General features: G+C 46.3%; 1 protein-coding gene across 1 annotated transcript; it reads right to left on the reverse strand.

The window, feature by feature from the left end:
- Window positions 1–436: 436 nt before the first annotated feature.
- On the reverse strand, window positions 437–22425 carry LOC117394107 (kynurenine--oxoglutarate transaminase 3-like). Its single transcript, XM_033992134.1, has 15 exons — window positions 22370–22425; window positions 22143–22287; window positions 18875–19024; window positions 18723–18809; window positions 18509–18631; window positions 16561–16681; window positions 7413–7489; window positions 6874–6963; window positions 6184–6370; window positions 5635–5705; window positions 5386–5472; window positions 5224–5291; window positions 2091–2231; window positions 1683–1752; window positions 437–1342 (listed from the first exon to the last, which is right to left on the reverse strand). Exons 1-15 carry the CDS (start codon window positions 22423–22425, stop codon window positions 437–439), a joined length of 2379 nt encoding a protein of 792 aa, XP_033848025.1.
- Window positions 22426–25864: the final 3439 nt, after the last annotated feature.

The raw sequence follows: 25864 nt of genomic DNA on the forward strand, positions 1-25864 counted from the left end.
CGAAACAAGCTACCATAGGTACAGAGAACTGAACAACAGACCTAAAAACATAAATTATGCAAAAAAAAAAAAAAAGTTAAATGCTGAAGAGAAATAGAACCCTTGTATCATCAGCACCATGTCTGAAACATTTTCTCAGTTCTTTTGTCTGTTAAGTATCTTTAGCCTTTTAGCCTAAACCATATGGTAAAACTTGAAACAGTTTCATTCCTCAGTGAAGCAGAGACGCACATCACATTTCTCACAGAGAGTGGTGGTTGCATTGATTTTGCAGAGTTTACAGCAGCCACGCTTATCACATTTCACAGGCCAATGTGCAACTTGGTCAGTGCGAACATCATCTGGAACTCCACCACGAACCCTCTTGGGCAGTGGTGGTGGTGGAGATGGGGCACTGAGTGATGGGCAGCCTCTTTGTGCCTGGCAAAGAATGAAGCTAGTGGCAACCTCTGCTTGGAAGCTCTTTTGTTTCAGTGTGGACACCAAGTAGTTTACCGTCACGGCGGTAGATCAACCATGCATTAACCAGACCTAACATGACGGTGTGCCAGAACAAGTAGATGTACCACCTCCGTGACGTCATGTGGTACTTGCACCTTGCAATGCATACATCAAGAAGGTCTACTCCTTCCATGAATGTGTTGTATTCCTTCACATTGTGTGGCCTCCTGACCTCCACAAATGCCTTGTCTGCTTTGCTCCAGCGTCGAGCGTTATCTTGAGGCTCAACTGCACAGTAGGATGAGATCAGGGTAACAGATTTGTTGTCATACCACTTGACAATGACCATCCTTTCTTCTTTTTCCACCCTGGCATCAACAGATCCTCTGCCTCTTTTGGCAAGACTTTTCTCATCTTCAAGCTGACACCCAGCCAAGCGATTGCCACGCAGAGTTCCCACAAAGTAGATCTTTTGTTGAAGAAGGTTGAGCACCAGTGGTGCTGAAGAAAAAAGATTGTCGGCAAATACTTTGCAGTTTTGGTCTGATGGAAGAGTTTCACAAAGCTTGACCACAACATCACCTCCCATACCAAGTAAAGATTTTTTCCCAGTGCCACCTTCATAGATTGCAAAATTACAAAGGATTCCTGAGGAAGAACAGCGGCTCCAAATTTTCAAACCCCAAGGGTGGGGCTTGCCCTTCACATACTGTCTAATTGGGCTGTGTGTCCCTCTGAAGGGCAGAATTTGCTCATCAATAGAGTTGTACTCTTCCGGGGTGATATCCAGGCATTGTTTAGGAAACATATCCAACCATGGCCGGATCTTCCAACACTTATCTTCAGCTTGCCTGTTTGATGCATCAGTGCTGTCAGTGAAATGCAAAGTTGCCAGCAGGTTCTGAAAACGATTACATCACATGTTATCAGCCACCATGGGACACCTTGTGTCATTTTCCCAGTATGCACGATTTCCTGTCAATTGGCAAAGACCCATGCGCAGGTAAAGGCCAATCAATATTTCCAGTTCTTTTAGCGTGGTGTTAACATTGTTGTGATTTGCAGATTTTTGTACACTGTACAAATTTGTTCCTTCAGTAACTCAAGCATTTCTGGTGTTATGAACTTTCTGAAGTACTCCAGAGGACTAAGAAGATCGAGTGGAGGTGTGACATGTTGTCCTTTGAATGTGCACTCAGGGGTTTCAAAAGATTTCTTCCTCCAAGAAAGCTGTTTTTTACCTTGGACAGTTCCTTCTTCAGTTCCTTGTTTTTGTCCATGGAGAGTTTCTTGTGTTTGGCAGCACGGTGGCTGAGTGGCAACACTCATGCCTCACAGCAAGAAGGTTTGGTTCGATCCCCGGGTCGCCCAGGCCTTTCTGTGTGAAGTTTTGCATGTTTCTCCCCGTGTCTGGATGGGTTTCCTCTGGGTACTCCGGTTTCCCCCATCAACCAAAACATGAACGCCCTTCGAGACAACTGTTGTTGTGATTTTGGGCGTTACAAAAATAAAATGAATTGAATTGAAATCAATTGTTTTTCCTAGGACGCATGTATTTTGCTGCCCTAAATTCACATTTGGTTGTGGTACATCATTTGATGTACTTGATTCACTACTGTCTGAATCACCACACTCACTTGACTCGTCACTCTGCCTGTCTTGGCATGGGATTGTAAAGAGGGTCATCAGGGTCTTCATCTGAGCTATCGTCACATCCCTCAAACTCACTATCATCTCCCACAATGGCCTCTAGTGCATCCTGAAGAGTGTAGCGCTTGTTCTTTTGCATACTACAAATTAAATAGAAATAAAAGAATATAGATTATTTAAAGGATAGTCAAATTTGGTCAATATTATGTACAGATTTGCAAAAAGTGTTTTGTAATATAAACCAAATACTTCCACATCATTTTGTGTTTCTATTTGTTTAGTACACTTTTAGTTGACCAGCAGAACATATTTCAACTTAATATAACTGCTAAAGCATGTGTGTGTGTGTGTTGGTCTATTTTTTTCACACATATACCCACTTTGATATTATGGCTTTAAGTGTCTGCCGATACCCGATATCAACCAATACTAGTGGAGAAACTGAAAACAGAAATAAAATAAGACAAAACTGATCCAAATGTGTTATGTAGCTGTTATTTATTGCTCAAGTAACTACAAAACAACTTTGTATAGATAAAAGTTCAAACATTTCTGGGCCAACTAAAACCAGCAAATGGACATTAATTTACACGACCAGTCAAAAGTTTGACACAACCTCTAATTCAATGTTTTAGTTTTCTTTATTTTGACTACTTTCTACATTTTATACACTTACAGAAGACATCAAATCTATGAAAGTAAATATATGACAAAAGTTGAAATAAAAAAAACAAAAACAAAACACTGAATGAGATGGTGTGTCCAAACTTTTGACTGGTAGTGTATATGTCTACCCAAGATATCGTCTGCAGCATTTTTTGAAAACCAATATCCAATCCAACAAAATTTTCAGTATTGGCATCAATATCCAATACCAGTATCAGATTAGTACATCCAGGGATGTGCAAAGATAGAGCCCAGGTGGCGCTCTATTTGCTCCATGAAGCAGATGTGTAAAAATTGTTTTAAGCACTTCACATAAATAGAATTTTGCTGTCTCATATTGGCAATGTTATGAGCAAAACAGCACATGAAATAATACGTCTATCGATTCATTAGTATGCATTTCTCAAAAACTATCAGCTGAATTCTACATAAAAAAGAACATAGCATGTATGTCAAGGTGTGTAGACAAAGGTTTTAGACTGGACTGTGTCTGGAGCTCTATCCACATCCTGGTGTGAGGTTGCAGCTCACACTCAGAGAGCTGAAGAGCATGGGCGGAGCACAGGGAGGGAGCAGAGGACAGGGGCTCTTGTTACAGTCTAATAAACAATTGCATGTTTTCAGTCTTGGAGAGAAGTAGGCTACAACGATGGTCTTATAACCCATTTTTCTGTATCAGACTGAAGATTTAATTTATTTTACCAAAAGTTCCACACCCCTCACATGTTTTTTGTTTTTCTTTTTTTTAATCACTTTTGTAATATACTTATTGGTCCCTCAGCTCATACACCTGCACATGTGGACAAAATTGTTGGTACCCTTCGGTTAATGAAAGAAATACTCACAATGGTCACAGAAATAATTTGAATCTGACAAAAGTAATAATAAATAAAATTCTATGGAATTTAACCAATGAAAGTCAGACATTGCTTTACAATCATGCTTCAACAGAAAATAAACTCATGAAACAGGCCTGGACAAAAAAGATTGTACCCCTAGAAAAGACATTTTAATCCAAGGTGTGTCTATTAATTAGCATCACAGGTGTCTATAATCTTGTAATCAGTCAGTGGGCCTATATATAGGGCTACAGGTCGTCACTGTGCTGTTTGGGACATGGTGTGTACCACACTCAACATGGACCAGAGGACGCAAAGGAAAGAGTTGTCTCAGGAGATTAGAAATAAAATTATAGACAAGCCTGTTAAAGGTAAAGGCTATAAGACCATCTCCAAGCAGCTTGATGTTCCTATGACTACAGTTGCACATATTATTCAGAAATTTAAGATCTATGGGGCTGTAGCTAACCTTCCTGGACGTGGCCGCAGTGTCAGATCATACCATCTGTCGTTGTTGGAGCCAAAGTGGACTTAATGAGAGACGACCAAGGAGGACACCATTGTTGAAAACAAATCATAAAAAAACCCAGATTGGAATTTGCCAAACTATATGTTGACAAGCCACAAAGCTTCTGGGAGAATGTCCTATGGACAGATGAGACAAAAATTGAACTTTTTGCCAAGGTACATCAGGTCTATGTTCAACGATGGAAAAATGAAGCATATCAAGAAAAGAACACTGTCCCTACTGTGAAACATGGAGGAGGCTCTGTTATGTTCTGAGGCTGTTTTGCTGCATCTGGCACAGGGTGTCTTGAATCTGTGCAGGGTATAATGAAATCTCAAGACTATCAAGGGATTCTAGAGAGAAATGTGCTGGCCAGTGTCAGAAAGCTTGGTCTCAGTCACAGGTCATGGGACAAAGACCCAAAACACACAATTAAAAACACCCAAGAATGGCTAAGAGGAAAACATTGGACTATTCTAAAGTGGCCTTCTATGAGCCCTGACCTAAATCCTATTGAGCATCTTTGGAAGGAGCTGAAACATGCCATCTGGAAAAGGCATCCTTCAAACCAGAGACAACTGGAGCAGTTTGCTCATGAAGAGTGGGCCAAAATACCTGCTGAGAGGTGCAGAAGTCTCATTGATGGTTTTAGGAATCGTTTGATTGCAGTGATTGTCTCAGAAGGTTGTGCAACAAAATATTAAGTTAAGGGCACCATCATTTTTCTCCAGGCCTGTTTCATGAGTTTATTTTTTTAAGTAATTCTGTTGAAGCATGGTTGAAAAGCAATGTCTGACTTTCATTGGTTAAATTTCAAAGAACTTTTATTTATTATTACTTTTGTCAGATTCAAGTTGTTTCTGTGACCACTGTGACTTTTTCTTTCATTAATCAACGGGTACCAACAATTTTGTTCATGTGTGCAGAAATCACAGATGAGTTTATTTTAAACAATATGGAAAAGTGATATTTTTTCTTGGTTTAGCACCTGTCCTTGAAAATATATGCATGTTGCTGAGAACATCCCTAATCTTTACCAAACCTCTCCACCTCCATCACACTCAGAATAAAAGTGATGTCTATTTAAAAAGCAGTTTGTGCATTATATTAAGACTTCACAGTTTTGTTTTGTTTGTCTTGTTCAAGTCTTTGAGAATGACTTCTACAGCATCTATAGTGCTGTCGTGCTGCAATTACAAAAAACAAATAAGAGTTTGAAAAACATTTGAAAATGTAGACAAACATTCACTCAATGTGAGACACAAGATGTAGAAGTTGTACCTTGATAAAGCAGAGACGAATGTATTTCTCAAAATCTTTTTTCGATTCATTCCCCACAAATGCAGTTACTGGAAATGCTTCCAGTTTCTAAAAAAAAGACAGTACAGAGCGTTTGTTTTTTTTTTTTAACCAGAATTAGTCATAGTTTTAATTCATCACTATAAACACTAGCATTGTCACAATATGAAATTTCAAACTTGATTTCAATTCCAAGAAAAAGGCCCCAGCCTCCCTGAAGTAAAAACTTACCTTTTCTTTGACCATCCATTTCGTAAATTTGTAGTCGTAAGCTTCATTCTCCATATGAGATAGGTCCACGTCTGCATTTAACCACAACAGAGTACATGGCAGGATGGATACTTCATAGTACTTCCTTACTGATTCTTAAAGATCCTGGCTTATAATGCTTTAAGTGGCAACACATCAAAATTTCATACACATATGTACAACATTTACATGAGTACCTCAGCTTTACCCTGATAATGTGATTAATGGGCGGCACTGGACAATGCATTTTTTTGTTCTAGCACCCAAAACATAATATTAAAATTTGAAAGCTTGCAAAGAACTAATCAGCTATATGGTAACTAATGACATCAAAACCGCTAACTGTATGTAAAATGTGTCTCTGAACTTTATTAACTGCTAAGTTACAAAACATTTCTAATACCTTATTTCATGCATAACTTTCAATATATAATATTTCAGGTTTACTACTATTACTTATCACCAAGATACATTCCTATTTTATAAATTTTGTTCACTGGCCATGGCAATAAAGCTTTGTGCTAAACTCACTGAGAGGAGAGACATCCACAAGCATGAAATACCCTCCTTCTGGCAGGACTGGAGTCAGCCCTGCAGCCTGTAGAATGGACGCCATGCGGTCCCTCTTGTGCTGGAGCTCCTCTGTCAGAGAGCTGAAGTAACAGTCAGGCTGCCCCATCAGAGCACAGTCTCTCAGCAGACCCTGAGCCACAGCCTCCTGAACACAACAGATCAATACAGTGTGAATCAGAGAAACTCAAGATGTATGATTGAAAGCAATGAGGAACTGATGGTACACTATTCATGTTTGGTTGTTGTTGGGACCTACAGTGACTTTGTTTCAAACTCCCACAAGTGAAGGCTATCATTGTGTCCTTAAGCAAGACACTTCACACCACTTTTCCCTAGTGTCTGCGTACACTGGTGTATGAGCAAGTGTGTGTGTGTGAATGGGTGACTGGTTCCTTGATGTAAAGCGCTTTGAGTGAACATTGTTTAGCGATGCAACTAGAAGATGGTTTTGCCAAAAATTACAGCAACTACAAACATTTTATTGAAACTGAAGGTGGCACTTATTTTGTGTTGTTTGTCTAAAATACTTAGTAACTTAACCACTACATGTACTTAGTAGACAGATTGGACACAGATCCAAACTTTAATTCATGTCATTGCCGATGTAGACACAGACATAGATAAAATGTTAAATAGAAGTTGTATTACCTGTAGAGGAGTAGGACAGGTGTACAATGAGTTCTGCATCACAGTCTGCAGGTGCTTGACCAAGTGCTCTGGGCCAATGGACCAACCAATCTACAAGTGCAAATACACTAAATAACACATATATATTTAAAGAGGAGGTATTTTAATTCTACAAGATATTCATTGCCCACACATATGTGTGGGCAATGAATACCCTCAGATCAGTCAGATCACCATGTTACCTTTTATAGTTTTTTTTAATTTTTTTATTGCTATGCTATCACATTACATTCGGTGCACATTCTGCTAATGAAACTACTGCACATCACATCAGGTTTTTGAAGTTGTATTTTCATGCTTTTGTATACTCTGAAAATTGTTATGGGGGAGCACAAATGGGGCCTAGGAGACAGATTACTCGATTACTCAAATACGTATGGATGACATCTAAAACTACTTGTGGAATGTTTTTGATGGTGGAAAGTTATGGCATAGTACAAAGCTCCAAAAAATAGATTTTGCATCATAACCCCTGTTGAAAGACCATTCGGTTTCCTCACCTTCCACCCTGTGATGCAAAACGTTTTCCCAGCACTGCCAAGAGTTACGGTTCTTTCCCACATCCCTGGTAACGTGGCTGTGAAAATATGTTTCATTATTATTGAAAAACAATAATTTAATTCTCCCCTCCCCGAACCGCCACCTTAACGTGGTGGAGGGGTTTGAGCACCCGAATGATCCTGGGAGCTATGTTGTCGGGGGCTTCATGCCCCTGCTAGGGTCACCCATGGCAAACAGGTCCTCGGAGACGGGTCTGACTAAGAGCGGTTCAGAAGCCCATCATGAATAGAGAAACAACGAGGCCAGTTACGTCGCCCGGACTGGCGTTACCGGGGCCCCACCCTGGAGCCAGGCCTGGGGTGGGTGCTCGGCAGCGAGCGCCTGGTGGCCGGGCCTTTCCCCACGGGGCCCGGTCGGGCCCAGCCCGAAGGAACGACGTGGGGCCGTCCTCCCGTGGACCCACCACCTGCGGGAGGAGCCATGAGGGGCGGGTGCGGAGAGATCCGGGCGGCAGTCGAAGGCGGGGACCTCGACGACTGGATCTCCGGACATGGAGACTAGCTCTGGGGACATGGAATGTCACCTCGCTTGGGGGGAAGGAGCCTGAGCTTGTGCGGGAGGTTGAGCTTTACCGGCTAGATATAGTCGGCCTCACCTCCACGCACAGCTTGGGCTCTGGAACCCAACTTCTTGAGAGGGGTTGGACTCTCCATTTCTCTGGCGTTGCCCGCGGGGAGCGGCGGCGAGCTGGTGTGGGCTTGCTCATTGCCCCACAGCTCAGCCGCTGCGTGTTGGGGTTCACTCCGGTGAACGAGAGGGTCGCGTCCCTGCGCCTTCGGGTCGGGGACAGGTCTCTCACTGTTGTGTCGGCCTACGGGCCAAACAGCAGTGCAGAGTACCCGGCCTTCTTGGAGTCCCTGGGAGGGGTACTAGATAGTGCACCAACCGGGGACTCCGTTGTTCTCCTGGGGGACTTCAACGCCCATGTGGGTAATGACAGTGACACTTGGAGGGGCGTGATTGGGAGGAACGGCCTCCCCGATCTGAACCCGAGCGGTGTTTTGTTATTGGACTTCTGTGCTAGTCACAGCTTGTCCATAACGAACACCATGTTCGAGCACAAGGGTGTCCATCGGTGCACGTGGCACCAGGACACTCTAGGTCGGAGGTCGATGATCGACTTTGTTGTCGTGTCATCTGACCTCCGACCGCGTGTCTTGGACACTCGGGTGAAGAGAGGGACTGAGCTGTCAACTGATCACCACCTGGTGGTGAGTTGGATCCGCTGGCGGAGGAGGAAGCCGGACAGACCTGGCAGGCCCAAGCGCATTGTGAGGGTCTGCTGGGAACGTCTGGCGGAGCCCTCTGTCAGAGGGGTCTTCAACTCCCACCTCCGGGAGAGCTTCTCCCTGATCCCGGGGGAGGTTGGAGACATGGACTCCGAGTGGGCCATGTTCTCCACCTCTATTGTCGATGCGGCTGCTCGTAGCTGTGGTCGTAAGGTCTGTGGTGCTTGTCGCGGCAGCAATCCCCGAACCCGGTGGTGGACACCGGAAGTAAGGGATGCCGTCAAGCTGAAGAAGGAGTCCTATCGAGCCTTGTTGGCTCGTGGGACTCCTGAGGCAGCTGATGAGTACCGGCGGGCCAAGCGTGCCGCGGCTCGGGCAGTCACAGAGGCAAAAACTCGGGGTTGGGAGGAGTTCGGGGAGGCCATGGAGGAGGACTATCGGACGGCCTCAAAGAGATTCTGGCAAACCGTCCGACGCCTCAAGAGGGGGAAGCAGTGCTTCACCAACACTGTTTACAGTGCGGGTGGAGAGCTGCTGACTTCGACTGGGGATGTTGTCGGGCGGTGGAAGGAATACTTTGAAGATCTCCTCAATCCCACTGTCACGTCTTCCGAGGAGGAAGCAGAAACTGGGGACCCAGAGGCGGACTCGTCCATCACCCTGGCTGAAGTCACTGAGGTGGTTGGCAAGCTCCTCGGTGGCAAGGCTCCGGGGGTGGATGAGATCCGTCCTGAGTACCTCAAGTCTCTGGATGTTGTGGGGCTGTCTTGGCTGACACGTCTCTGCAACATCGCGTGGCGGTCGGGGACAGTGCCTGTGGAATGGCAGACCAGGGTGGTGGTCCCTCTGTATAAGAAGGGGGACCGGAGGGTGTGTTCCAATTACAGGGGAATCACACTCCTCAGCCTTCCCGGTAAGGTCTATTCCAGGGTACTGGAGAGGAGAATTCGACCGATAGTCGAACCTCGGATTCAGGAGGAGCAGTGTGGTTTTCGTCCTGGTCGTGGAACACTGGACCAGCTCTATACTCTCCATTGGGTCCTCGAGGGCTCATGGGAGTATGCCCAACCAGTCCACATGTGTTTTGTGGATCTGGAGAAGGCATTCAACCGTGTCGCTCGTGGTGTCCTTTGGGGGGTGCTCTGGGAGTATGGGGTCCGGGGCTCTTTGCTAAGGGCTGTCCGGTCCCTGTATGACCGGAGCAGGAGCTGTGTTCGCATTGCCGGCAGTAAGTCAGACCTGTTCCCAGTGCATGTTGGACTCCGCCAGGGCTGCCCTTTGTCACCGGTTCTGTTCATTATATTTATGGACAGAATTTCTAGGCTCATCCAGGGGCCGGAGGGGGCCTGGTTTGGGAACCACAGGATTTCATCTCTGCTGTTTGCAGATGATGTTGTCCTGATGGCTTCTTCGAGCCAGGACCTGGATTATTGAAAAACAACACTGTACGTGTGTGTGTGTGTATATATCCATCCATCCATCCATTTTCTTCCGCTTATCCGGGGCCGGGGCGCGGGGGCAGCAGTCTAAGCAGGGACTCCCAGACTTCCCTCACCTCGGACACGTCCTCCAGCTCCTCCGATGGGATCCCAAGGCGTTCCCAGGCCAGCCGAGAGACATTGTCCCTCCAGCGTGTCCTGGGTCTTCCCCGGGGCCTTCTCCCGGTGGGACATGCCCAGAACACCTCTCTAGGCAGGCGTCCAGGAGGCATCCTGAGCAGATGTCCGAGCCACCTCAACTGGTTCCTCTCAATGTGTAGGAGCAGCAGCTCTACTCCGAGCTCCTCCCGTGTGACCGAGCTCCTCACCCTATCCCTAAGGGTGCGCCCGGCCACCCTGCGGAGGAAACCCATTTCAGCCGCTTGTATCCGCGACCTTGTCCTTTCAGTCATTACCCAGAGTTCGTGACCATAGGTGAGGGTAGGAACGTGGATTGACCGGTAAATCGAGAGCTTCGCCTTTGGGCTCAGCTCCTTCTTTACCACAACGGACCGATACAGCGACCGCATCACTGCAGACGCTGCACCGATCCGCCTGTCAATCTCACGCTCCATCCTTCCCTCACTCGTGAACAAGACCCCGAGATACTTGAACTCCTCCACTTGGGGCAGAGACTCTCCACCCACCCGGAGAGGGCAAACCACCTTTTTCCGGTCGAGAGCCATGGCCTCGGATTTGGAGGAGCTGATTCTCATCCCAGCCACTTCACACTCGGCTGCAAACCGCCCCAGTGCCTGCTCCAGGTCCTGGCTCGAAGAAGCCATCAGGACAACATCATCTGCAAACAGCAGAGATGAAATCCTGTGGTTCCCAAACCAGACCCCCTCTGGCCCCTGGCTGCACCTAGAAATTCTGTCCATAAATATAATGAACAGAACCGGTGACAAAGCGCAGCCCTGGCGGAGTCCAACATGCACTGGGAACAGGTTTGACTTACTGCCAGCAATGCGAACACAGCTCCTGCTCCGGTCATACAGGGACCGGACAGCCCTTAGCAAAGAGCCCCGGACCCCATACTCCCAGAGCACCCCCCAAAGGACACCACGAGGGACATGGTCCCATGAACCCTCCAGGACCCAATGGAGAGTATAGACCTGGTCCAGTGTTCCGCGACCAGGACGAAAACCATACTGCTCCTCCTGAATCCGAGGTTCGACTATCAGTCGGATTCTCCTCTCCAGTACCCTGGAATAGACCTTACCGGGAAGGCTGAGGAATGTGATTCCCCTGTAATTGGAACACACCCTCCGGTCCCCCTTCTTATACAGAAGGACCACCACCCTGGTCTGCCATTCCACAGGTACTGTCCCCGACCGCCACGCGATGTTGCAGAGACGTGTCAGCCAAGCCAGCCCCACATCATCCAGAGACTTGAGGTACCCCCGGAGCCTTGCCACTGAGGAGCTTGCTCAACCACCTCAGTGACTTCAGCCAGGGTGATGGACGAGTCCGCCTCTGCGTCCCCAGTTTCTACTTCCTACTCAGAAGACGTGACAGTGGGATTGAGGAGATCCTCAAAGTATTCCTTCCACCGCCCGACAACATCCCCAGTCGAGGTCAGCAGCTCTCCACCTGCACTGTAAACAGTGTTGGTGAAGCACTGCTTCCCCCTCCTGAGGCATCGGACGGTTTGCCAGAATCTCTTTGGGGCCATTCGATAGTCCTCCTCCATGGCCTCCCCGAACTCCTCCCAACCCCGAGTTTTTGCCTCTGTGACTGCCCGAGCCGCGGCACGCTTGGCCCGCCGGTACTCATCAGCTGCCTCAGGAGTCCCACGAGCCAACAAGGCTCGATAGGACTCCTTCTTCAGCTTGACGGCATCCCTTACTTCCGGTGTCCACCACCGGGTTCGGGGATTGCCGCTGCGACAAGCACCGCAGACCTTACGACCACAACTACAAGCAGCCACATTGATAATAGAGGTGGAGAACATGGCCCACTCAGAGTCCATGTCCCCAGCCTCCCCCGGGATCAGGGAGAAGCTCTCCCGGAGGTAGGAGTTGAAGACCCCTCTGACAGAGGGCTCTGCCAGATGTTCCCAGCAGACCCTCACGATGCGCTTGGGCCTGCCAGGTCTGTCCGGCTTAGTCCTCTGCCAGCGGATCCAACTCACCACCAGGTGGTGATCAGTTGACAGCTCAGCCCCTCTCTTCACTCGAGTGTCCAAGACACGTGGTCGGAGGTCAGATGACACGACAACAAAGTCGATCATCGACCTCCGACCTAGAGTGTCCTGGTGCCACGTGCACCGATGGACACCCTTGTGCTCGAACATGGTGTTTGTTATGGACAAACTGTGACTAGCACAGAAGTCCAATAACAAAACACCACTCGGGTTCAGATCGGGGAGGCCATTCCTCCCAATCACGCCCCTCTAAGTGTCACGTTACCCACATGGGCATTGAAGTCCCCCAGGAGAACAACAGAGTCCCTGGTTGGTACACTGTCTAATACCCCTCCCAGGGACTCCAAGAAGGCCGGGTACTCCGCACTGTTGTTTGGCCCATAAGCCGACACAACAGTGAGAGACCTGTCCCCGACCCAAAGGCGCAGGGACGCAACCCTCTCGTTTACCGGGGTGAACTCCAAAACCTGGCGGCTGAGCTGTGGGGCAATGAGCAAGCCCACAGCCCACAGCTGGTGTTGCCCGCTCCCCGCGGGCAACGCCAGAGAAATGGAAAGTCCAACCCCTCTCAAGAAGTTGGGTTCCAGAGCCCAAGCTATGCGTGGAGGTGAGGCCGACTATATCTAGACGGTAGTGCTCAACCTCCCGCACAAGCTCAGGCTCCTTCCTCCCCAGCGAGGTGACATTCCATGTCCCCAGAGCTAGTCTCCATGTCCGGAGATCCAGTCGTCGAGTTCCCCGCCTTCGACTGCCGTCCAGATCTCTCTGCACCCACCCGTCATGGCTCCTCCCGCAGGTGGTGGGTCCACGGGAGGATGGCCCCACGTCATTCCTTCGGGCTGGGCCTGGCCGGGCCCCGTGGGGAAAGGCCCGGCCACCAGGCGCTCGCTGCCGAGCACCCACCCCAGGCCTGGTTCCAGGGTAGGGCCCCGGTAACGCCAGTCCGGGCGACGTAAACGGCCTTGTTGTTTTTCTCTTTATGATGGGCTTCTGAACCGCTCTTAGTCAGACCCGTCCCCCTGGACCTGTTTGCCATGGGTGACCCTACCAGGGGCATGAAGCCCCCGACAACATAGCTCCCAGGATCATTCGGGTGCTCAAACCCCTCCACCACGTTAAGGTGGCGGTTCGGGGAGGTGTGTATATATATATATATATATATATATATATATATATATATATATATATATATATATATATATATATATATAGCCACTCCTCCAGTTTGGGGGTCACTGCCTCAAGTGCTCTGATGACCACGTTCACCACTGATGCCTTCACGTTCCAGGCCTTCTCCAGCTCTTCTTTGAGCCCCTGGTATTTCTCTAGTTTCTCATGTTCCTTTTTCCTGATGTTCCTATCACTTGGTACTGCAACGTCCACCACAATGACTTTGCTCCGTTGTTTATCCACCACCACAATGTCCGGTTGGTTCGCCATCACCATCCTGTCAGTCTGTATCTGGAAATTCCACAGGATCTTGGCTCGATCATTCTCCACTACCTTTGGAGGTGTTTCCTACCTTGATCTTGGGGTTTCCAGTCCGTACTCTGTGCAGATGTTTCTGTACACTATGCCTGCCACTTGGATATGCCGCTCCATGTATGCTTTCCCTGCCAGCATCTTACATGCTGCAGTTATGTGTTGGATTTTCTCAGGGGCCTCTTTGCACAGCCGACACCATGGGTCTTGTCTGATGTGGTAGATCTGGGCCTCTATCGCTCTGGTGCTCAAGACCTGCTCATGTGCAGCCAGGATGAGTGCCTCTGTGCTGTCCTTTAGTCCAGCTTTCTCAAGCCATTGGTAGGATTTCTTGATATCAGCCACTTCAGTTATGTTTTGGTGGTACATCCTGTGCAGGGGCTTATCCTTCCATGATGGTTCTTCCAGCACCTCTTCCACTGCACTCCACTGTCTGAGACATTCGCTGAGCACGTCATCTGTTGGGGCCTTGTCCTTGATGTACTAATGGATCTTGGATGTTTCATCCTGGACTGTGGCTCTTACACTCACTAGTCCTCGGCCTTCTTCCTTACGGCTCGCGTACAGTCTCAGGGTGCTATATTTGGGATGGAACCCACCATATATGGTCAGGAGCTTTCGGGTCTTAACGTCTGTGGTCTGTATTTCTTCCTTTAGCCAGCTTATGATTCTTGCTGGGTATCTAATTACTGGAAAGGTATAGCTGTTTATTACCTGGGTCTTGTTCTTGTCAGTGAGCTGACTCCTTAGGACTTGCGTTACTCGTCTGAGGTATTTGGCTGTGGCTGCTTTCCTTGTTTCGTCTTCAAGGTTGCCATTTGCTTGTGGGATACCAAGGTACTTGTAACTGTCCTCAATGTCTGCTATTGTCCCTTCTGGGAGGGAGACCCCTTCTGTGTGGATTACCTTCCCTCTCTTTGTCACCATCCGCCTACACTTCTCAAGCCCGAATGACATTCCAATGTCTGTGCTGTAGATCTTGGTGGTGTGGATCAGTGAGTCGATGTCTCACTCATTCTTAGCAACAGCTTGATGTCGTCCATGTAGAGGAGGTGACTGATGGTAGCCTCATTCCTGAGTCGGTATCCATCCCGGGCCACTGTTCGTTCAACCAGGAGCTGGTGTTTGGCTCCCCCGGTATCTTTGCCGATGTCCTTCTGCGCTGTGCTCATGTATTGATCCGTGTGCCCACTTATCTTAGCCGCGATGATGCCTGACATGAGCTTCCATGTTGTGAAGAGACAGGTTATTGGCCGATAGTTGGATGAGGTTGTACCCTTTGAGGGATCTTTCTGGATCAGGATTGTGCGGCCTTCGGTTAGCCATTCAGGGTGAGTTCCATCCATTAGCAGCTGGTTCATTTGTGCTGCCAGATGCTCATGGAGAGCAGTGAGCTTTTTTAGCCAGTAGGTGTGGATTATGTCAGGGCCAGGTGTGGTCCAGTTTTTCATGCCTGAGACTCTTTCCTGGACGTCTGCCACTGTGATGGAGACTGGATTTTGTTCAGGAAGGTTGCTGTGGACTTCTTTCAGAGCCACCAGCGACTGTGCATCTCTGTTATGTGATGCCTCCTTCTCCCATATACCTTTCCAGTACTGCTCAGTTTCCAGCCTTGGTGGGTCTGCTCTGGTGTCTGGGTCTGCTCTACCCTGCCATTGAGCATATACTTTTGCCAGTTTATTAGTCTGGCTTCATTATTTCGTGTGTACCTTTTTAGGCAGCTGGCCAAGGCTTGGAGCCTTTTTTTGGGCAGTTTCCAGTGCTTCATTGCACCCCTCTGGGCCTCTGACAGTTGGCTCACTTTTCTCTGCGCTGCCTTGATTTTAGCCTAGTCATTTCCATGCTGGGCAGTGTTTCTTATGGCTCCCATGGTTGCTCTTAGAGCCAAGCATCTCTACGATCATTGCTGCTGAAGTGTATTTCATCTCATTGGTTTCTGTGATGGCCGAAGGTAGGGATCCCTCTCAGTGCTGCATTCACAGGAGACTTTCAAATGGTACTTCATTTAGTCTCTGTAACTGGCATCAAGGTTGCCTTGTGTTCATTTGAGCCATGATCTTATCTTTCAGGTCAGTCTCTGCCTCGCTCAGCGTGATACTTATTGGGGCTTCATACCCAATCTCTGGTTGGGGAGTTGATGTTAACTCCCATCTGACCTGGCGTCCTGGCTCCTCCTTGCCGTAGCATTTGTGTTGTATCTCGTCAACACAAGTTGTACCTCAAGTTGTGATAGTAGTTGTTGTTTGCGGATGTGGGAATACTGAGTTACAAGTTGCTTAGCCATAAACTTGGCCTGTGGGTTTCGAAGTAACCATTTTTCCCACATCCAGCTCATGTAACCCCTCTGACGCGGGTCACTAGAGTAGTAGCATTCCAAAAGTGCCTTGTTCTCAGCCATTTCTGTCTTGTTCCAATAGCCCATTTCTCATCAAGGTGCTCTAGTTCCCTAACACCTGACGCAAACCGTGTTTGCCGGGCAACGTCCGAGCTAGCATCTCGTGAGTTTCATTTGCACTTGTCATTGTATGAGGTCGTCAGTAGATTAAAGGTTCTTGCTTAAGGACCCACACTGGCTGTTGGCAATTGCTTATTGCGCCTATGTATGTGTGCGTGTGTGTGTATATATATATATATATATATATATATATATATATATATATATATATATATATATATATATATATATATATATATATATATATATATATATATATATATATATACAGCATGTTCTTGATTCACATTGGATTACCAATTTTGATGTGCTGGTGTCCTTTGTAGATGAGCCACTCATAAACCTCATCACTGAAGCACAGTGTGTCATGTTTGATACAGAGGTCAGCGATTATCTGCAGCTCCTCTCTGGTGAACACCTGGAGAAGTGGAGAGGCAGTATACATTAAAGATAATAATAAATAAATTAATGACAAGCACGGATATTTGTTTTAGAATCTGAAATAGGACTTCACCAGACGCTCCCTGTGACTTCCAGTGATAAGCAACCCACAGTTACTTTCAGAGAAGAGGGTGAAAAAACTACTACTTTCAACTTAAATCTGAGTGATACGGTGTCTTTTCCATAACTTTGTAGACAAGAATGCCAAGCCAACGCAACAAGTGACAAAAGACTATGATAATATAGTTAAATCACCCAAAATACAGCTTACAAACAGATTTTTACCACTGACACAGACTGATGTTGATGTTAACATACAAATAGAAAATGGATTTTTGTCACAAAACAAGAGCAATGACGTTGGCAAAAGAGCGGCAGCAGACAGACATCTGTGTCACATGTCAAGGTCAGCGATACGCTGCTGTTAGGGGACGGTGCTATCAGAGATGTGAGCCATAGAGGAATTCCAACTTGCTCTTATCCCAGTGACACTGTTTCTGAGATCACAAAACTCCTGTCAAAAGCTTTGTCAACATACCAAGGAGCTAAACAGCTGATTGTGCATGTGGGTGCAGTTGACACTGAAAATGAACAGACCGAAATCTTGAAAAAATATTTCATTAAATTATTCAAGCATAATAAAGTGGAGGTTAAGACATTCATCAATGGACCTCTTCCTAGCATAGACAGAAGGAAGATGAACAAATTTACCCGGCTGTTTTAGCTGAACACATGGCTGTTCAACGAATGTGTAGCCAGAGGACTGCACTACATTGAGAACTTTGATCTATTCTGGAAACGAGAGGACCTGTTCAAGGGAAATGGCCCACACCAAAGCAGAGGTGGAGTGAGAGTGCTGACTGATAACCTCCTTGACACTCTGAGGCACCGGCCTGGACAGGTTCCTGGCCCAGTGAGAGAAAAAAGGATTGAGAGAAGTATTCCTGCTGCGCCAACCAGAGAGCGAGCCAATGTGTCAACACCACCAGCAGCACCACAACTACCACCACCACCTCCCTCAGGTTTTCTTGTGAATTGCCCGTGAGTCCAGTTTTTCACCAGCGTGACACTTTCAGTCATATGCACTGACTTTGATAGTTTAGTCATTACAGGTGATTCTAATGTACATGTGGATAATGTGTTTGATAGAAACGCTAACGAGCTGAGTTCTGTCCTTGAAACCTTTTGGTCTGACCCAGCATGTCAACGAGCCACAACAGAGGACACACTCTAGACCTGCTCATTACAAAAGGAGTAAATATTTCAAATGTCAATGTGGTGGATGTTGCTCTCTCTGATCATTTCTGTGTCTTCTTTGACCCGTCTGTTATTTTTCTGACATTACTGGAAGCTGTAGGAACAACTATCGTGTCCTGTTTGCAACAGTTGACAGATTAACAAACCCTCCAGCTCCACTGCCGTTAGAACTAATTTCCACACCTAAGTGCAATGATTTTGCAGTATTCTTTAATGACAAGGTTCAGGGCATTAAAAATACCATCAATTCCACGACGCAAGTAACAACCCAGCACCCACCTAGACACTTAGAGCTGACTCACGCACCTGTAACTAACAAAACTGTCCAAGAGATTGTCACCACTCTGAGTTCATCTACATCCTTAGCTGTGCATACGACTGAAAGGTTTTTTATCCTACACTCTTCTGTTTTAAAGTTAATTTTATGATGATTTTTTATGATTATTTATGTTTTGATTTGTGTGATTTTAATGTCCTTATTGTGTAAAACACTTTAAATTAATTTGTGTATGAATTGTGCTATACAAATAAACTTGCCTTGCCTTACCTTTCCAGTAGGATTGTGGGGCGTGTTTACTATAATGGCCTTTGTCTTTGAGTTAAATTTACTAGAAAGCTCCTCAGGATCCAGATACCAGTCAGCACTAGTGATGTTCTTCTTTCCAGGTTTCTAGAGGGGAAAAAAAATATATATAATTTGATCCGTTTTTCATCAACTCAAATCACAGCTAAAACTAGTGGTAAAAAAGTGGAAAACTCACAAGACGCAGTGGTATCATGACAGGCTTAGCACCTGCCATCCTGATCATTGGATCGTAGAGGATAAAGAAAGGTTCTATTATAATTACCTGAACAGAAGATAAAAATTATTTATCTATAATCTATATTTAATTCTTTGCATTCATATTTTTACCTCATCTCCCTCATCCACCAGACCCTGTAGTGCACAGAATAAGGAGCCTTGGCCTCCCACAGAGATCAGGATGTCTTTGAAAGGATCAATAGCTCTCCCACAGACTTTCTCATACACCTTAGAGAGGGCCTTCACCAGAGGAGGATGGCCCTACACAAGTGGGAACAAGGATGATCAGGGATGCAAAGATTTAAGCCAATATCCATCCATCCATCCATTTTCTTCCGCTTATCCGGAGCCGGGTCGCGGGGGCAGCAGTCTAAGCAGGGACTCCCAGACTTCCCTCACCCCGGACACGTCCTCCAGCTCCTCCGGTGGGACCCCAAGGCGTTCCCAGGCCAGCCGAGAGACATAGTCCCTCCAGCGTGTCCTGGGTCTTCCCCGGGGCCTCCTCCCGGTGGGACATGCCCAAAACACCTCCCTAGGGAGGCGTCCAGGAGGCATCCTGAGCAGATGCCCGAGCCACCTCAACTGGTTCCTCTCAACGTGTAGGAGCAGCGGCTCTACTCCGAGCTCCTCCCGTGTGACCGAGCTCCTCACCCTATCCCTAAGGGTGCGCCCGGCCACTCTGCGGAGGAAACCCATTTCAGCCGCTTGTATCCGCGATCTTGTCCTTTCGGTCATTACCCAGAGCTCATGACCATAGGTGAGGGTAGGAACGTAGATTGACCGGTAAATAGAGAGCTTCGCCTTCCGGCTCAGCTCCTTCTTTACCACAACGGACCGATACAGCGACCGCATCACTGCAGACGCTGCACCGATCCGCCTGTCAATCTCCCGCTCCATCCTTCCCTCACTCGTGAACAAGACCCCGAGATACTTGAACTCCTCCACTTGGGGCAGAGACTCACCACCCACCCGGAGAGAGCAAACCACCTTTTTCCGGTCGAGAACCATGGCCTCGGATTTGGAGGAGCTGATTCTCATCCCAGCCGCTTCACACTCGGCTGCAAACCGCCCCAGTGCCTGCTGCAGGTCCTAGCTCGAAGAAGCCATCAGGACAACATCATCCGCAAACAGCAGAGATGAAATCCTGTGGTTCCCAAACCAGGCCCCCTCCGGCCCCTGGCTGCGCCTAGAAATTCTGTCCATAAATATAATGAACAGAACAGGTGACAAAGGGCAGCCCTGGCGGAGTCCAACATGCACCGGGAACAGGTCTGACTTACTGCCGGCAATGCGAACACAGCTCCTGCTCCGGTCATACAGGGACCGGACAGCCCTTAGCAAAGAGCCCCGGACCCCATACTCCCAGAGCACCCCCCCAAAGGACACCACGAGGGACACGGTCGAATGCCTTCTCCAGATCCACAAAACACATGTGGACTGGTTGGGCATACTCCCATGAGCCCTCGAGGACCCGATGGAGAGTATAGAGCTGGTCCAGTGTTCCACGACCAGGACGAAAACCACACTGCTCCTCCTGAATCCGAGGTTCGACTATCGGTCGGATTCTCCTCTCCAGTACCCTGGAATAGACCTTACCGGGAAGGCTGAGGAGTGTGATTCCCCTGTAATTGGAACACACCCTCCGGTCCCCCTTCTTATACAGAGGGACCACCACCCCGGTCTGCCATTCCACAGGTACTGTCCCCGACCGCCACGCGATGTTGCAGAGACGTGTCAGCCAAGACAGCCCCACAACATCCAGAGACTTGAGGTACTCAGGACGGATCTCGTCCACCCCTGGAGCCTTGCCACCGAGGAGCTTGCCAACCACCTCAGTGACTTCAGCCAGGGTGATGGACGAGTCCGCATCTGGGTCCCCAGTTTCTGCTTCCTCCTCGGAAGACGTGACAGTGGGATTGAGGAGATCCTCAAAGTATTCCTTCCACCGCCCGACAACATCCCCAGTCGAGGTCAGCAGCTCTCCACCCGCACTGTATACAGTGTTGGTGAAGCACTGCTTCCCCCTCCTGAGGCGTCGGACGGTTTGCCAGAATCTCTTTGAGGCCGTCCGATAGTCCTTCTCCATGGCCTCCCCGAACTCCTCCCAACCCCGAGTTTTTGCCTCTGTGACTGCCCGAGCCGCGGCACGCTTGGCCCGCCGGTACTCATCAGCTGCCTCAGGAGTCCCACGAGCCAACAAGGCTCGATAGGACTCCTTCTTCAGCTTGACGGCATCCCTTACTTCCGGTGTCCACCACCGGGTTCGGGGATTGCCGCCGCGACAAGCACCACAGACCTTACGACCACAGCTACGAGCAGCCGCATCGACAATAGAGGTGGAGAACATGGCCCACTCGGAGTCCATGTCTCCAACCTCCCCCGGAATCAGGGAGAAGCTCTCCCGGAGGTGGGAGTTGAAGACCCCCCTGACAGAGGGCTCCGCCAGACGTTCCCAGCAGACCCTCACAATGCGCTTGGGTCTGCCAGGTCTGTCCGGCTTCCTCCTCCGCCAGCCAATAAATTTAAATAAATAAATAAATTTAAGCCAATAAATCTGTATAAATCTTGTCACATAAGTGTATCAAAGATTAATCAGAAATAAAGGCACATTATGTAACATTAGTGGGGGGGTTCACCACCTATTTGTCTCTCTGAAGATGTTATTAATTAGCCTTGAATTTTCCACATTTAATGTGTATTGTGTATTGAATAAAAAAAATAAATAATAATAATAATATTACTCCTACTTGTAGCTATAGAGATGGGTAAGCCAAAATGCGATACTGTTGAACACTCCAGGGAAAACCAACATCATCTTAAGAGACAAGCATGTGTTTGACACTCCCTTTACACATACATTTGAGCTAAAAATGGCAACCAAAACATGTATTATTGCAATATTGTGATAAAAATCTCCATCCCCTGCTTCTTTACTATGTTTATGTTCAAACTGGAGTCTGTTGTGGAATTTCTAATAGTAAAAACCTTAAAAATGTAAAATCAACAGAGAAGTTGTCTTGAATCAAAGTCTAAATTGTGCACAATGGTCAAAGAGCTTGTTGTCTCCAATAGTGTCGTCTCACCCTCATCTGACAAATGATCATACCCCGAACAATCATACCCGTTGACCTGGAGACCACTAGATGCACAACAGATACACCCGTGCATAACAACAGATGGTATTAAGAAGGATAGGTCAAAAAGATCCATAAGTAAAGATTTAAGGCAAAGAAAGCCATAACATGTCTCAATTTATATAAAGAAAATAAGATGTTATAATCCATAGATGTCTATTGGTAACACAACAGTATACAGATTTCAATTAAAGTGGCAGTGTTTATAAAAAAAAAATAAAAAACTAAATCATGATGTTTCTTACAAATCCTCTGGTGTACTGGTTGAGTTGGTCCACAGTCGATGCTTTGGCCAGAGCCTCTTTGACATAGTGAGGAGGAGGCATGTCTGGAAATCCTGGTCCCAAGTTCACTATAGAGGGGTCTGCTGTCAGTGAAGAAAAGGACACCCTGAAATAATGCACAGTGGATCAGACAGGAGCAAAGGGTTGTGAATTTATACAATCTACATAAAATGGTATAAACTACTTACCCAATACTTTTGTCCAATCCCTCGATTCTTTTAGCATTTGTGTGTCTTATTGCCATTTTTTTACTGCAACATATAATGATTAAATTGCTGCAACAGTAGGTAACTACACTAGTTCACTGCTCCTGACTAAAATCCTATTGAGATCTGGGTTCTCTGGGCGCTGCATGGCAGGCTACCAGTTATTGCTGGGTTTCGAATGACATCACAACATTCTATTGGCCAATAAAATTTAGTACTGATTGGGTGGGAGGGGGGTAAAAGTGAAATTGTTGAAATGCAGATCACTGATAATGCAATGTAATCAATAGGGAAAACTGGCACCCGCTCCCAAACTACTCAATACTCAATTAGGTCAAACTGTTATTTATTTATTTATTATTTCTAACCATCACTGTAAAACTACTAGTTGCAGAAAGAAGAATAACTCGACTGATTAAAATTAAATATATAAGTATTAAGCAGTGGTAGTAGTATTAAGGACTCACCTGTGAAGAAGGATACCTTCTGCAGAATGTGGTTTGGAATAAGCTGAATATTTAACTTCAAGGTTTGTCCCACCACTCCCACTCCCTTGTATAAATGTTAAGACTTGAGTTTTATATTTACTTTGAACATCCTAATCTTGCTTAGTAAGTTATATCAATAGAACAAAGGTGGTCCCTGAACTGCTACCTTAACATAGTGGAGGAGTTTGAGCACCCGAATGATCCTGGGAGCTATGTTGTCGGAGGCTCCATGTCCCTGGTAGGGTCACCCATGGCAAACAGGTCCTGGGGGACGGATAAGACTAAGAGCGGTTCAGAAGCCCTTTATGATGAGTGTAACAGCAAGGTTCACTGACCATGGCAACAAAGTGCTAAACTCACTGAGAGGAGAGCTCCTCTGTCAGAGAGCTGAAGTAACAGTCAGGCTGCCCCATCAGAGCACAGTCTCTCAGCAGACCCTGAGCCACAGCCTCCTGAACACAACAGATCAATACAGTGCGAATCAGTGAAACTCAAGAGGTATGATTGAAAGCAATGAGGAACTGATGGTACACTGTTCATGTTTGGTTGTTGTTGGGACCTACAGTGACTTTGTTCCAAACTCCCACAAGTGAATGCTGTTATTGTGTCCTTAAGCAAGACACTTCACACCACTTTTCCCTAGTGTCTGCGTACACTGGTGTATGAGCGCGCACGTGTGTGGGGGTGTGTGTGTGTGTGTGTGAATGGCTGACTGGTTCCTTGATGTAAAGCACTTTTAGTGAACATTGTTTAGCGATGCAACTAGAAGATGGTTTTGTCAAAAACTACAGCAACTACAAACATTTTATTGAAACTGAAGGGTGCACTTATTTTGTGTTGTCTGTCTAAAGTACTTTGTAACTTAACCACTACATGTACTTAGTAGGCAGATTAGACACAGATCCAAACTTTATTTCATGTCATTGCCGATGTAGACACAGACAGAAGGATTTTGTAGTACCGTAATAGATAAAATGTTAAATAGAAGTTGTATTACCTGTAGAGGAGTAGGACAGGTGTACAATGAGTTCTGCATCACAGTCTGCAGGTGTTTGACCAAGTGCTCCGGGCCAATGGACCAACCAAGCTACAAGTGCAAATACACTAAATAACATGTACAGTACATGAAGAAAAATATATTTAAACAGGGGTATTTTACTTCTCGGGTATTCATTGTTCAAACATTATACAGTTAGATCACCATGTTACCTTTATTGTTTTGAAAAGGCTATATTTGCCATATTAACATGTTTAAAATAGTTTCTCAATGTAGTGCAATCCTCAGGGCGCACATGCGTTGAACAGCCATGTGTTCAGATGAAACATCAAACGTTGATCATGGGATCCTCTTACAGAGTCTAGAGGACTGGGTGAGCACCTCTGGTACGGCACTAAACTGGTTCAAGTCCTATCTAGAAGACAGGGAGTACTTTGTTGAAATTGGAAAATGTGTTTCAGACAAAATGTCCCTGACCTGTGGGGTGCCCCAGGGGTCAGTCCTGGGACCCCTGTTGTTCAATCTCTACATGCTGCTGTTAGGCCACGTAATACACAGCAATAATGTGTCCTACCACAACTATGCAGATGACACTCAGATCTATGTCTCACTGGTAGCAGGTGAATATGAACTAGTGGATTCACTCTGCCACTGCATCCAACAGATCAGTGTGCAGGTGCAAAACAACTTTCTCCAGTTAAACGTAGACAAGACTGAAGTCAGTTTTTGGCCCACAGAAACATAGAGAAAGTGTTAACAGTGACTTCCACTCTCTATAAAACTATCAAATCAGGCTAGAAATCAAGGTGTAATAATGAACTCAGACTTAAATTTTTAACAATCAACAACATCTGCAGCTTTTTACCATCTAAAAACATTGCAATAATCAAAGGTATAATGTCAAAACCAGACTTGGAGAGACTTATCCATGTATTTGTTTCCAGTAGGCTAGACTACTGTAATGGCCTGCTCACTGGCCTCTCCAAACGAGCATTAAGACAGCTGCAGTGCATCCAGAACACTGCTGCTCGGGTCCTGACTAGAACTAGGAAGTACGAGCACATGCGTCGTGTGCTCAGGTCTCTGCACTGGCTCCTGTGGCTCAAAGAATAGACTTTAAAGCAGCTCTGCTCGTGAACAAGTCTCTCCATGGCTTAGCACCAAAGTACAACTCCCACGTGTTAGAGCCATAAGAACCCTCTCGAACTCTGAGGTCTTCAGGGACCAGCCTCCAGATGGTGCCCAGTGTCAAGACTTATGTTTAAATCCAGACCTAAAACAGTTCTGGTTAGCTCTGTGTATGACTGAAAGGTTTTTATTCTGCACTCTTCTCTTTTAAAGGTAATTTTATGATTATTTGTGATTATTTATGTTTTGTTGTATTGTGATTTTAATGTCTTTTTTATTCTGTAAAGCACTTTGAATTACTTTGTGTACGAACTGTACTATACAAATAAACTTGCCTTGCGGACCTCAAATGGCTATCGAACATGTTCTCGCATGTATATTTTGGCCTCAAGCAGAAAAAAATCAAGTCAACAGATTAAATAAGACAATATTTTTAATAATCTTGACAATTAAACAGCAAATAGAAAATGGTCAATACTTTGAAAACCTCGAAATATATTCATATATTTGATGTCTTCCATATGTGTCTAAAATACAGAAAGAAGTAAAAAATGAACAAAAAAAACGTTGAATGAGTGTGTGTGTCTAAATGTTTGAATAGTAGTGTTTAAACATTTTGGACACACCCTCTTACTTCAGATTTTTAAAAATACTTTCTACATTTTATATATGTACAGAGGACATTGAATATAAGAATATATATTATATTTAAATCAAAATAAAAAACACAAAAAATTGAATGAACTTTTGACTCCAGCAAATTCAATATTGGCGTCAATATCCAATACCAGTATCGGCTCATTACATCCCTAGTCTTTACCAAACCTCTCCACTTCCATCATGCTCAGAATAAAAGTTATGTCT

The sequence above is a fragment of the Periophthalmus magnuspinnatus genome, chromosome 4 (assembly GCF_009829125.3).
Source record: "Periophthalmus magnuspinnatus isolate fPerMag1 chromosome 4, fPerMag1.2.pri, whole genome shotgun sequence".
Taxonomy (NCBI): domain Eukaryota; kingdom Metazoa; phylum Chordata; class Actinopteri; order Gobiiformes; family Gobiidae; genus Periophthalmus; species Periophthalmus magnuspinnatus.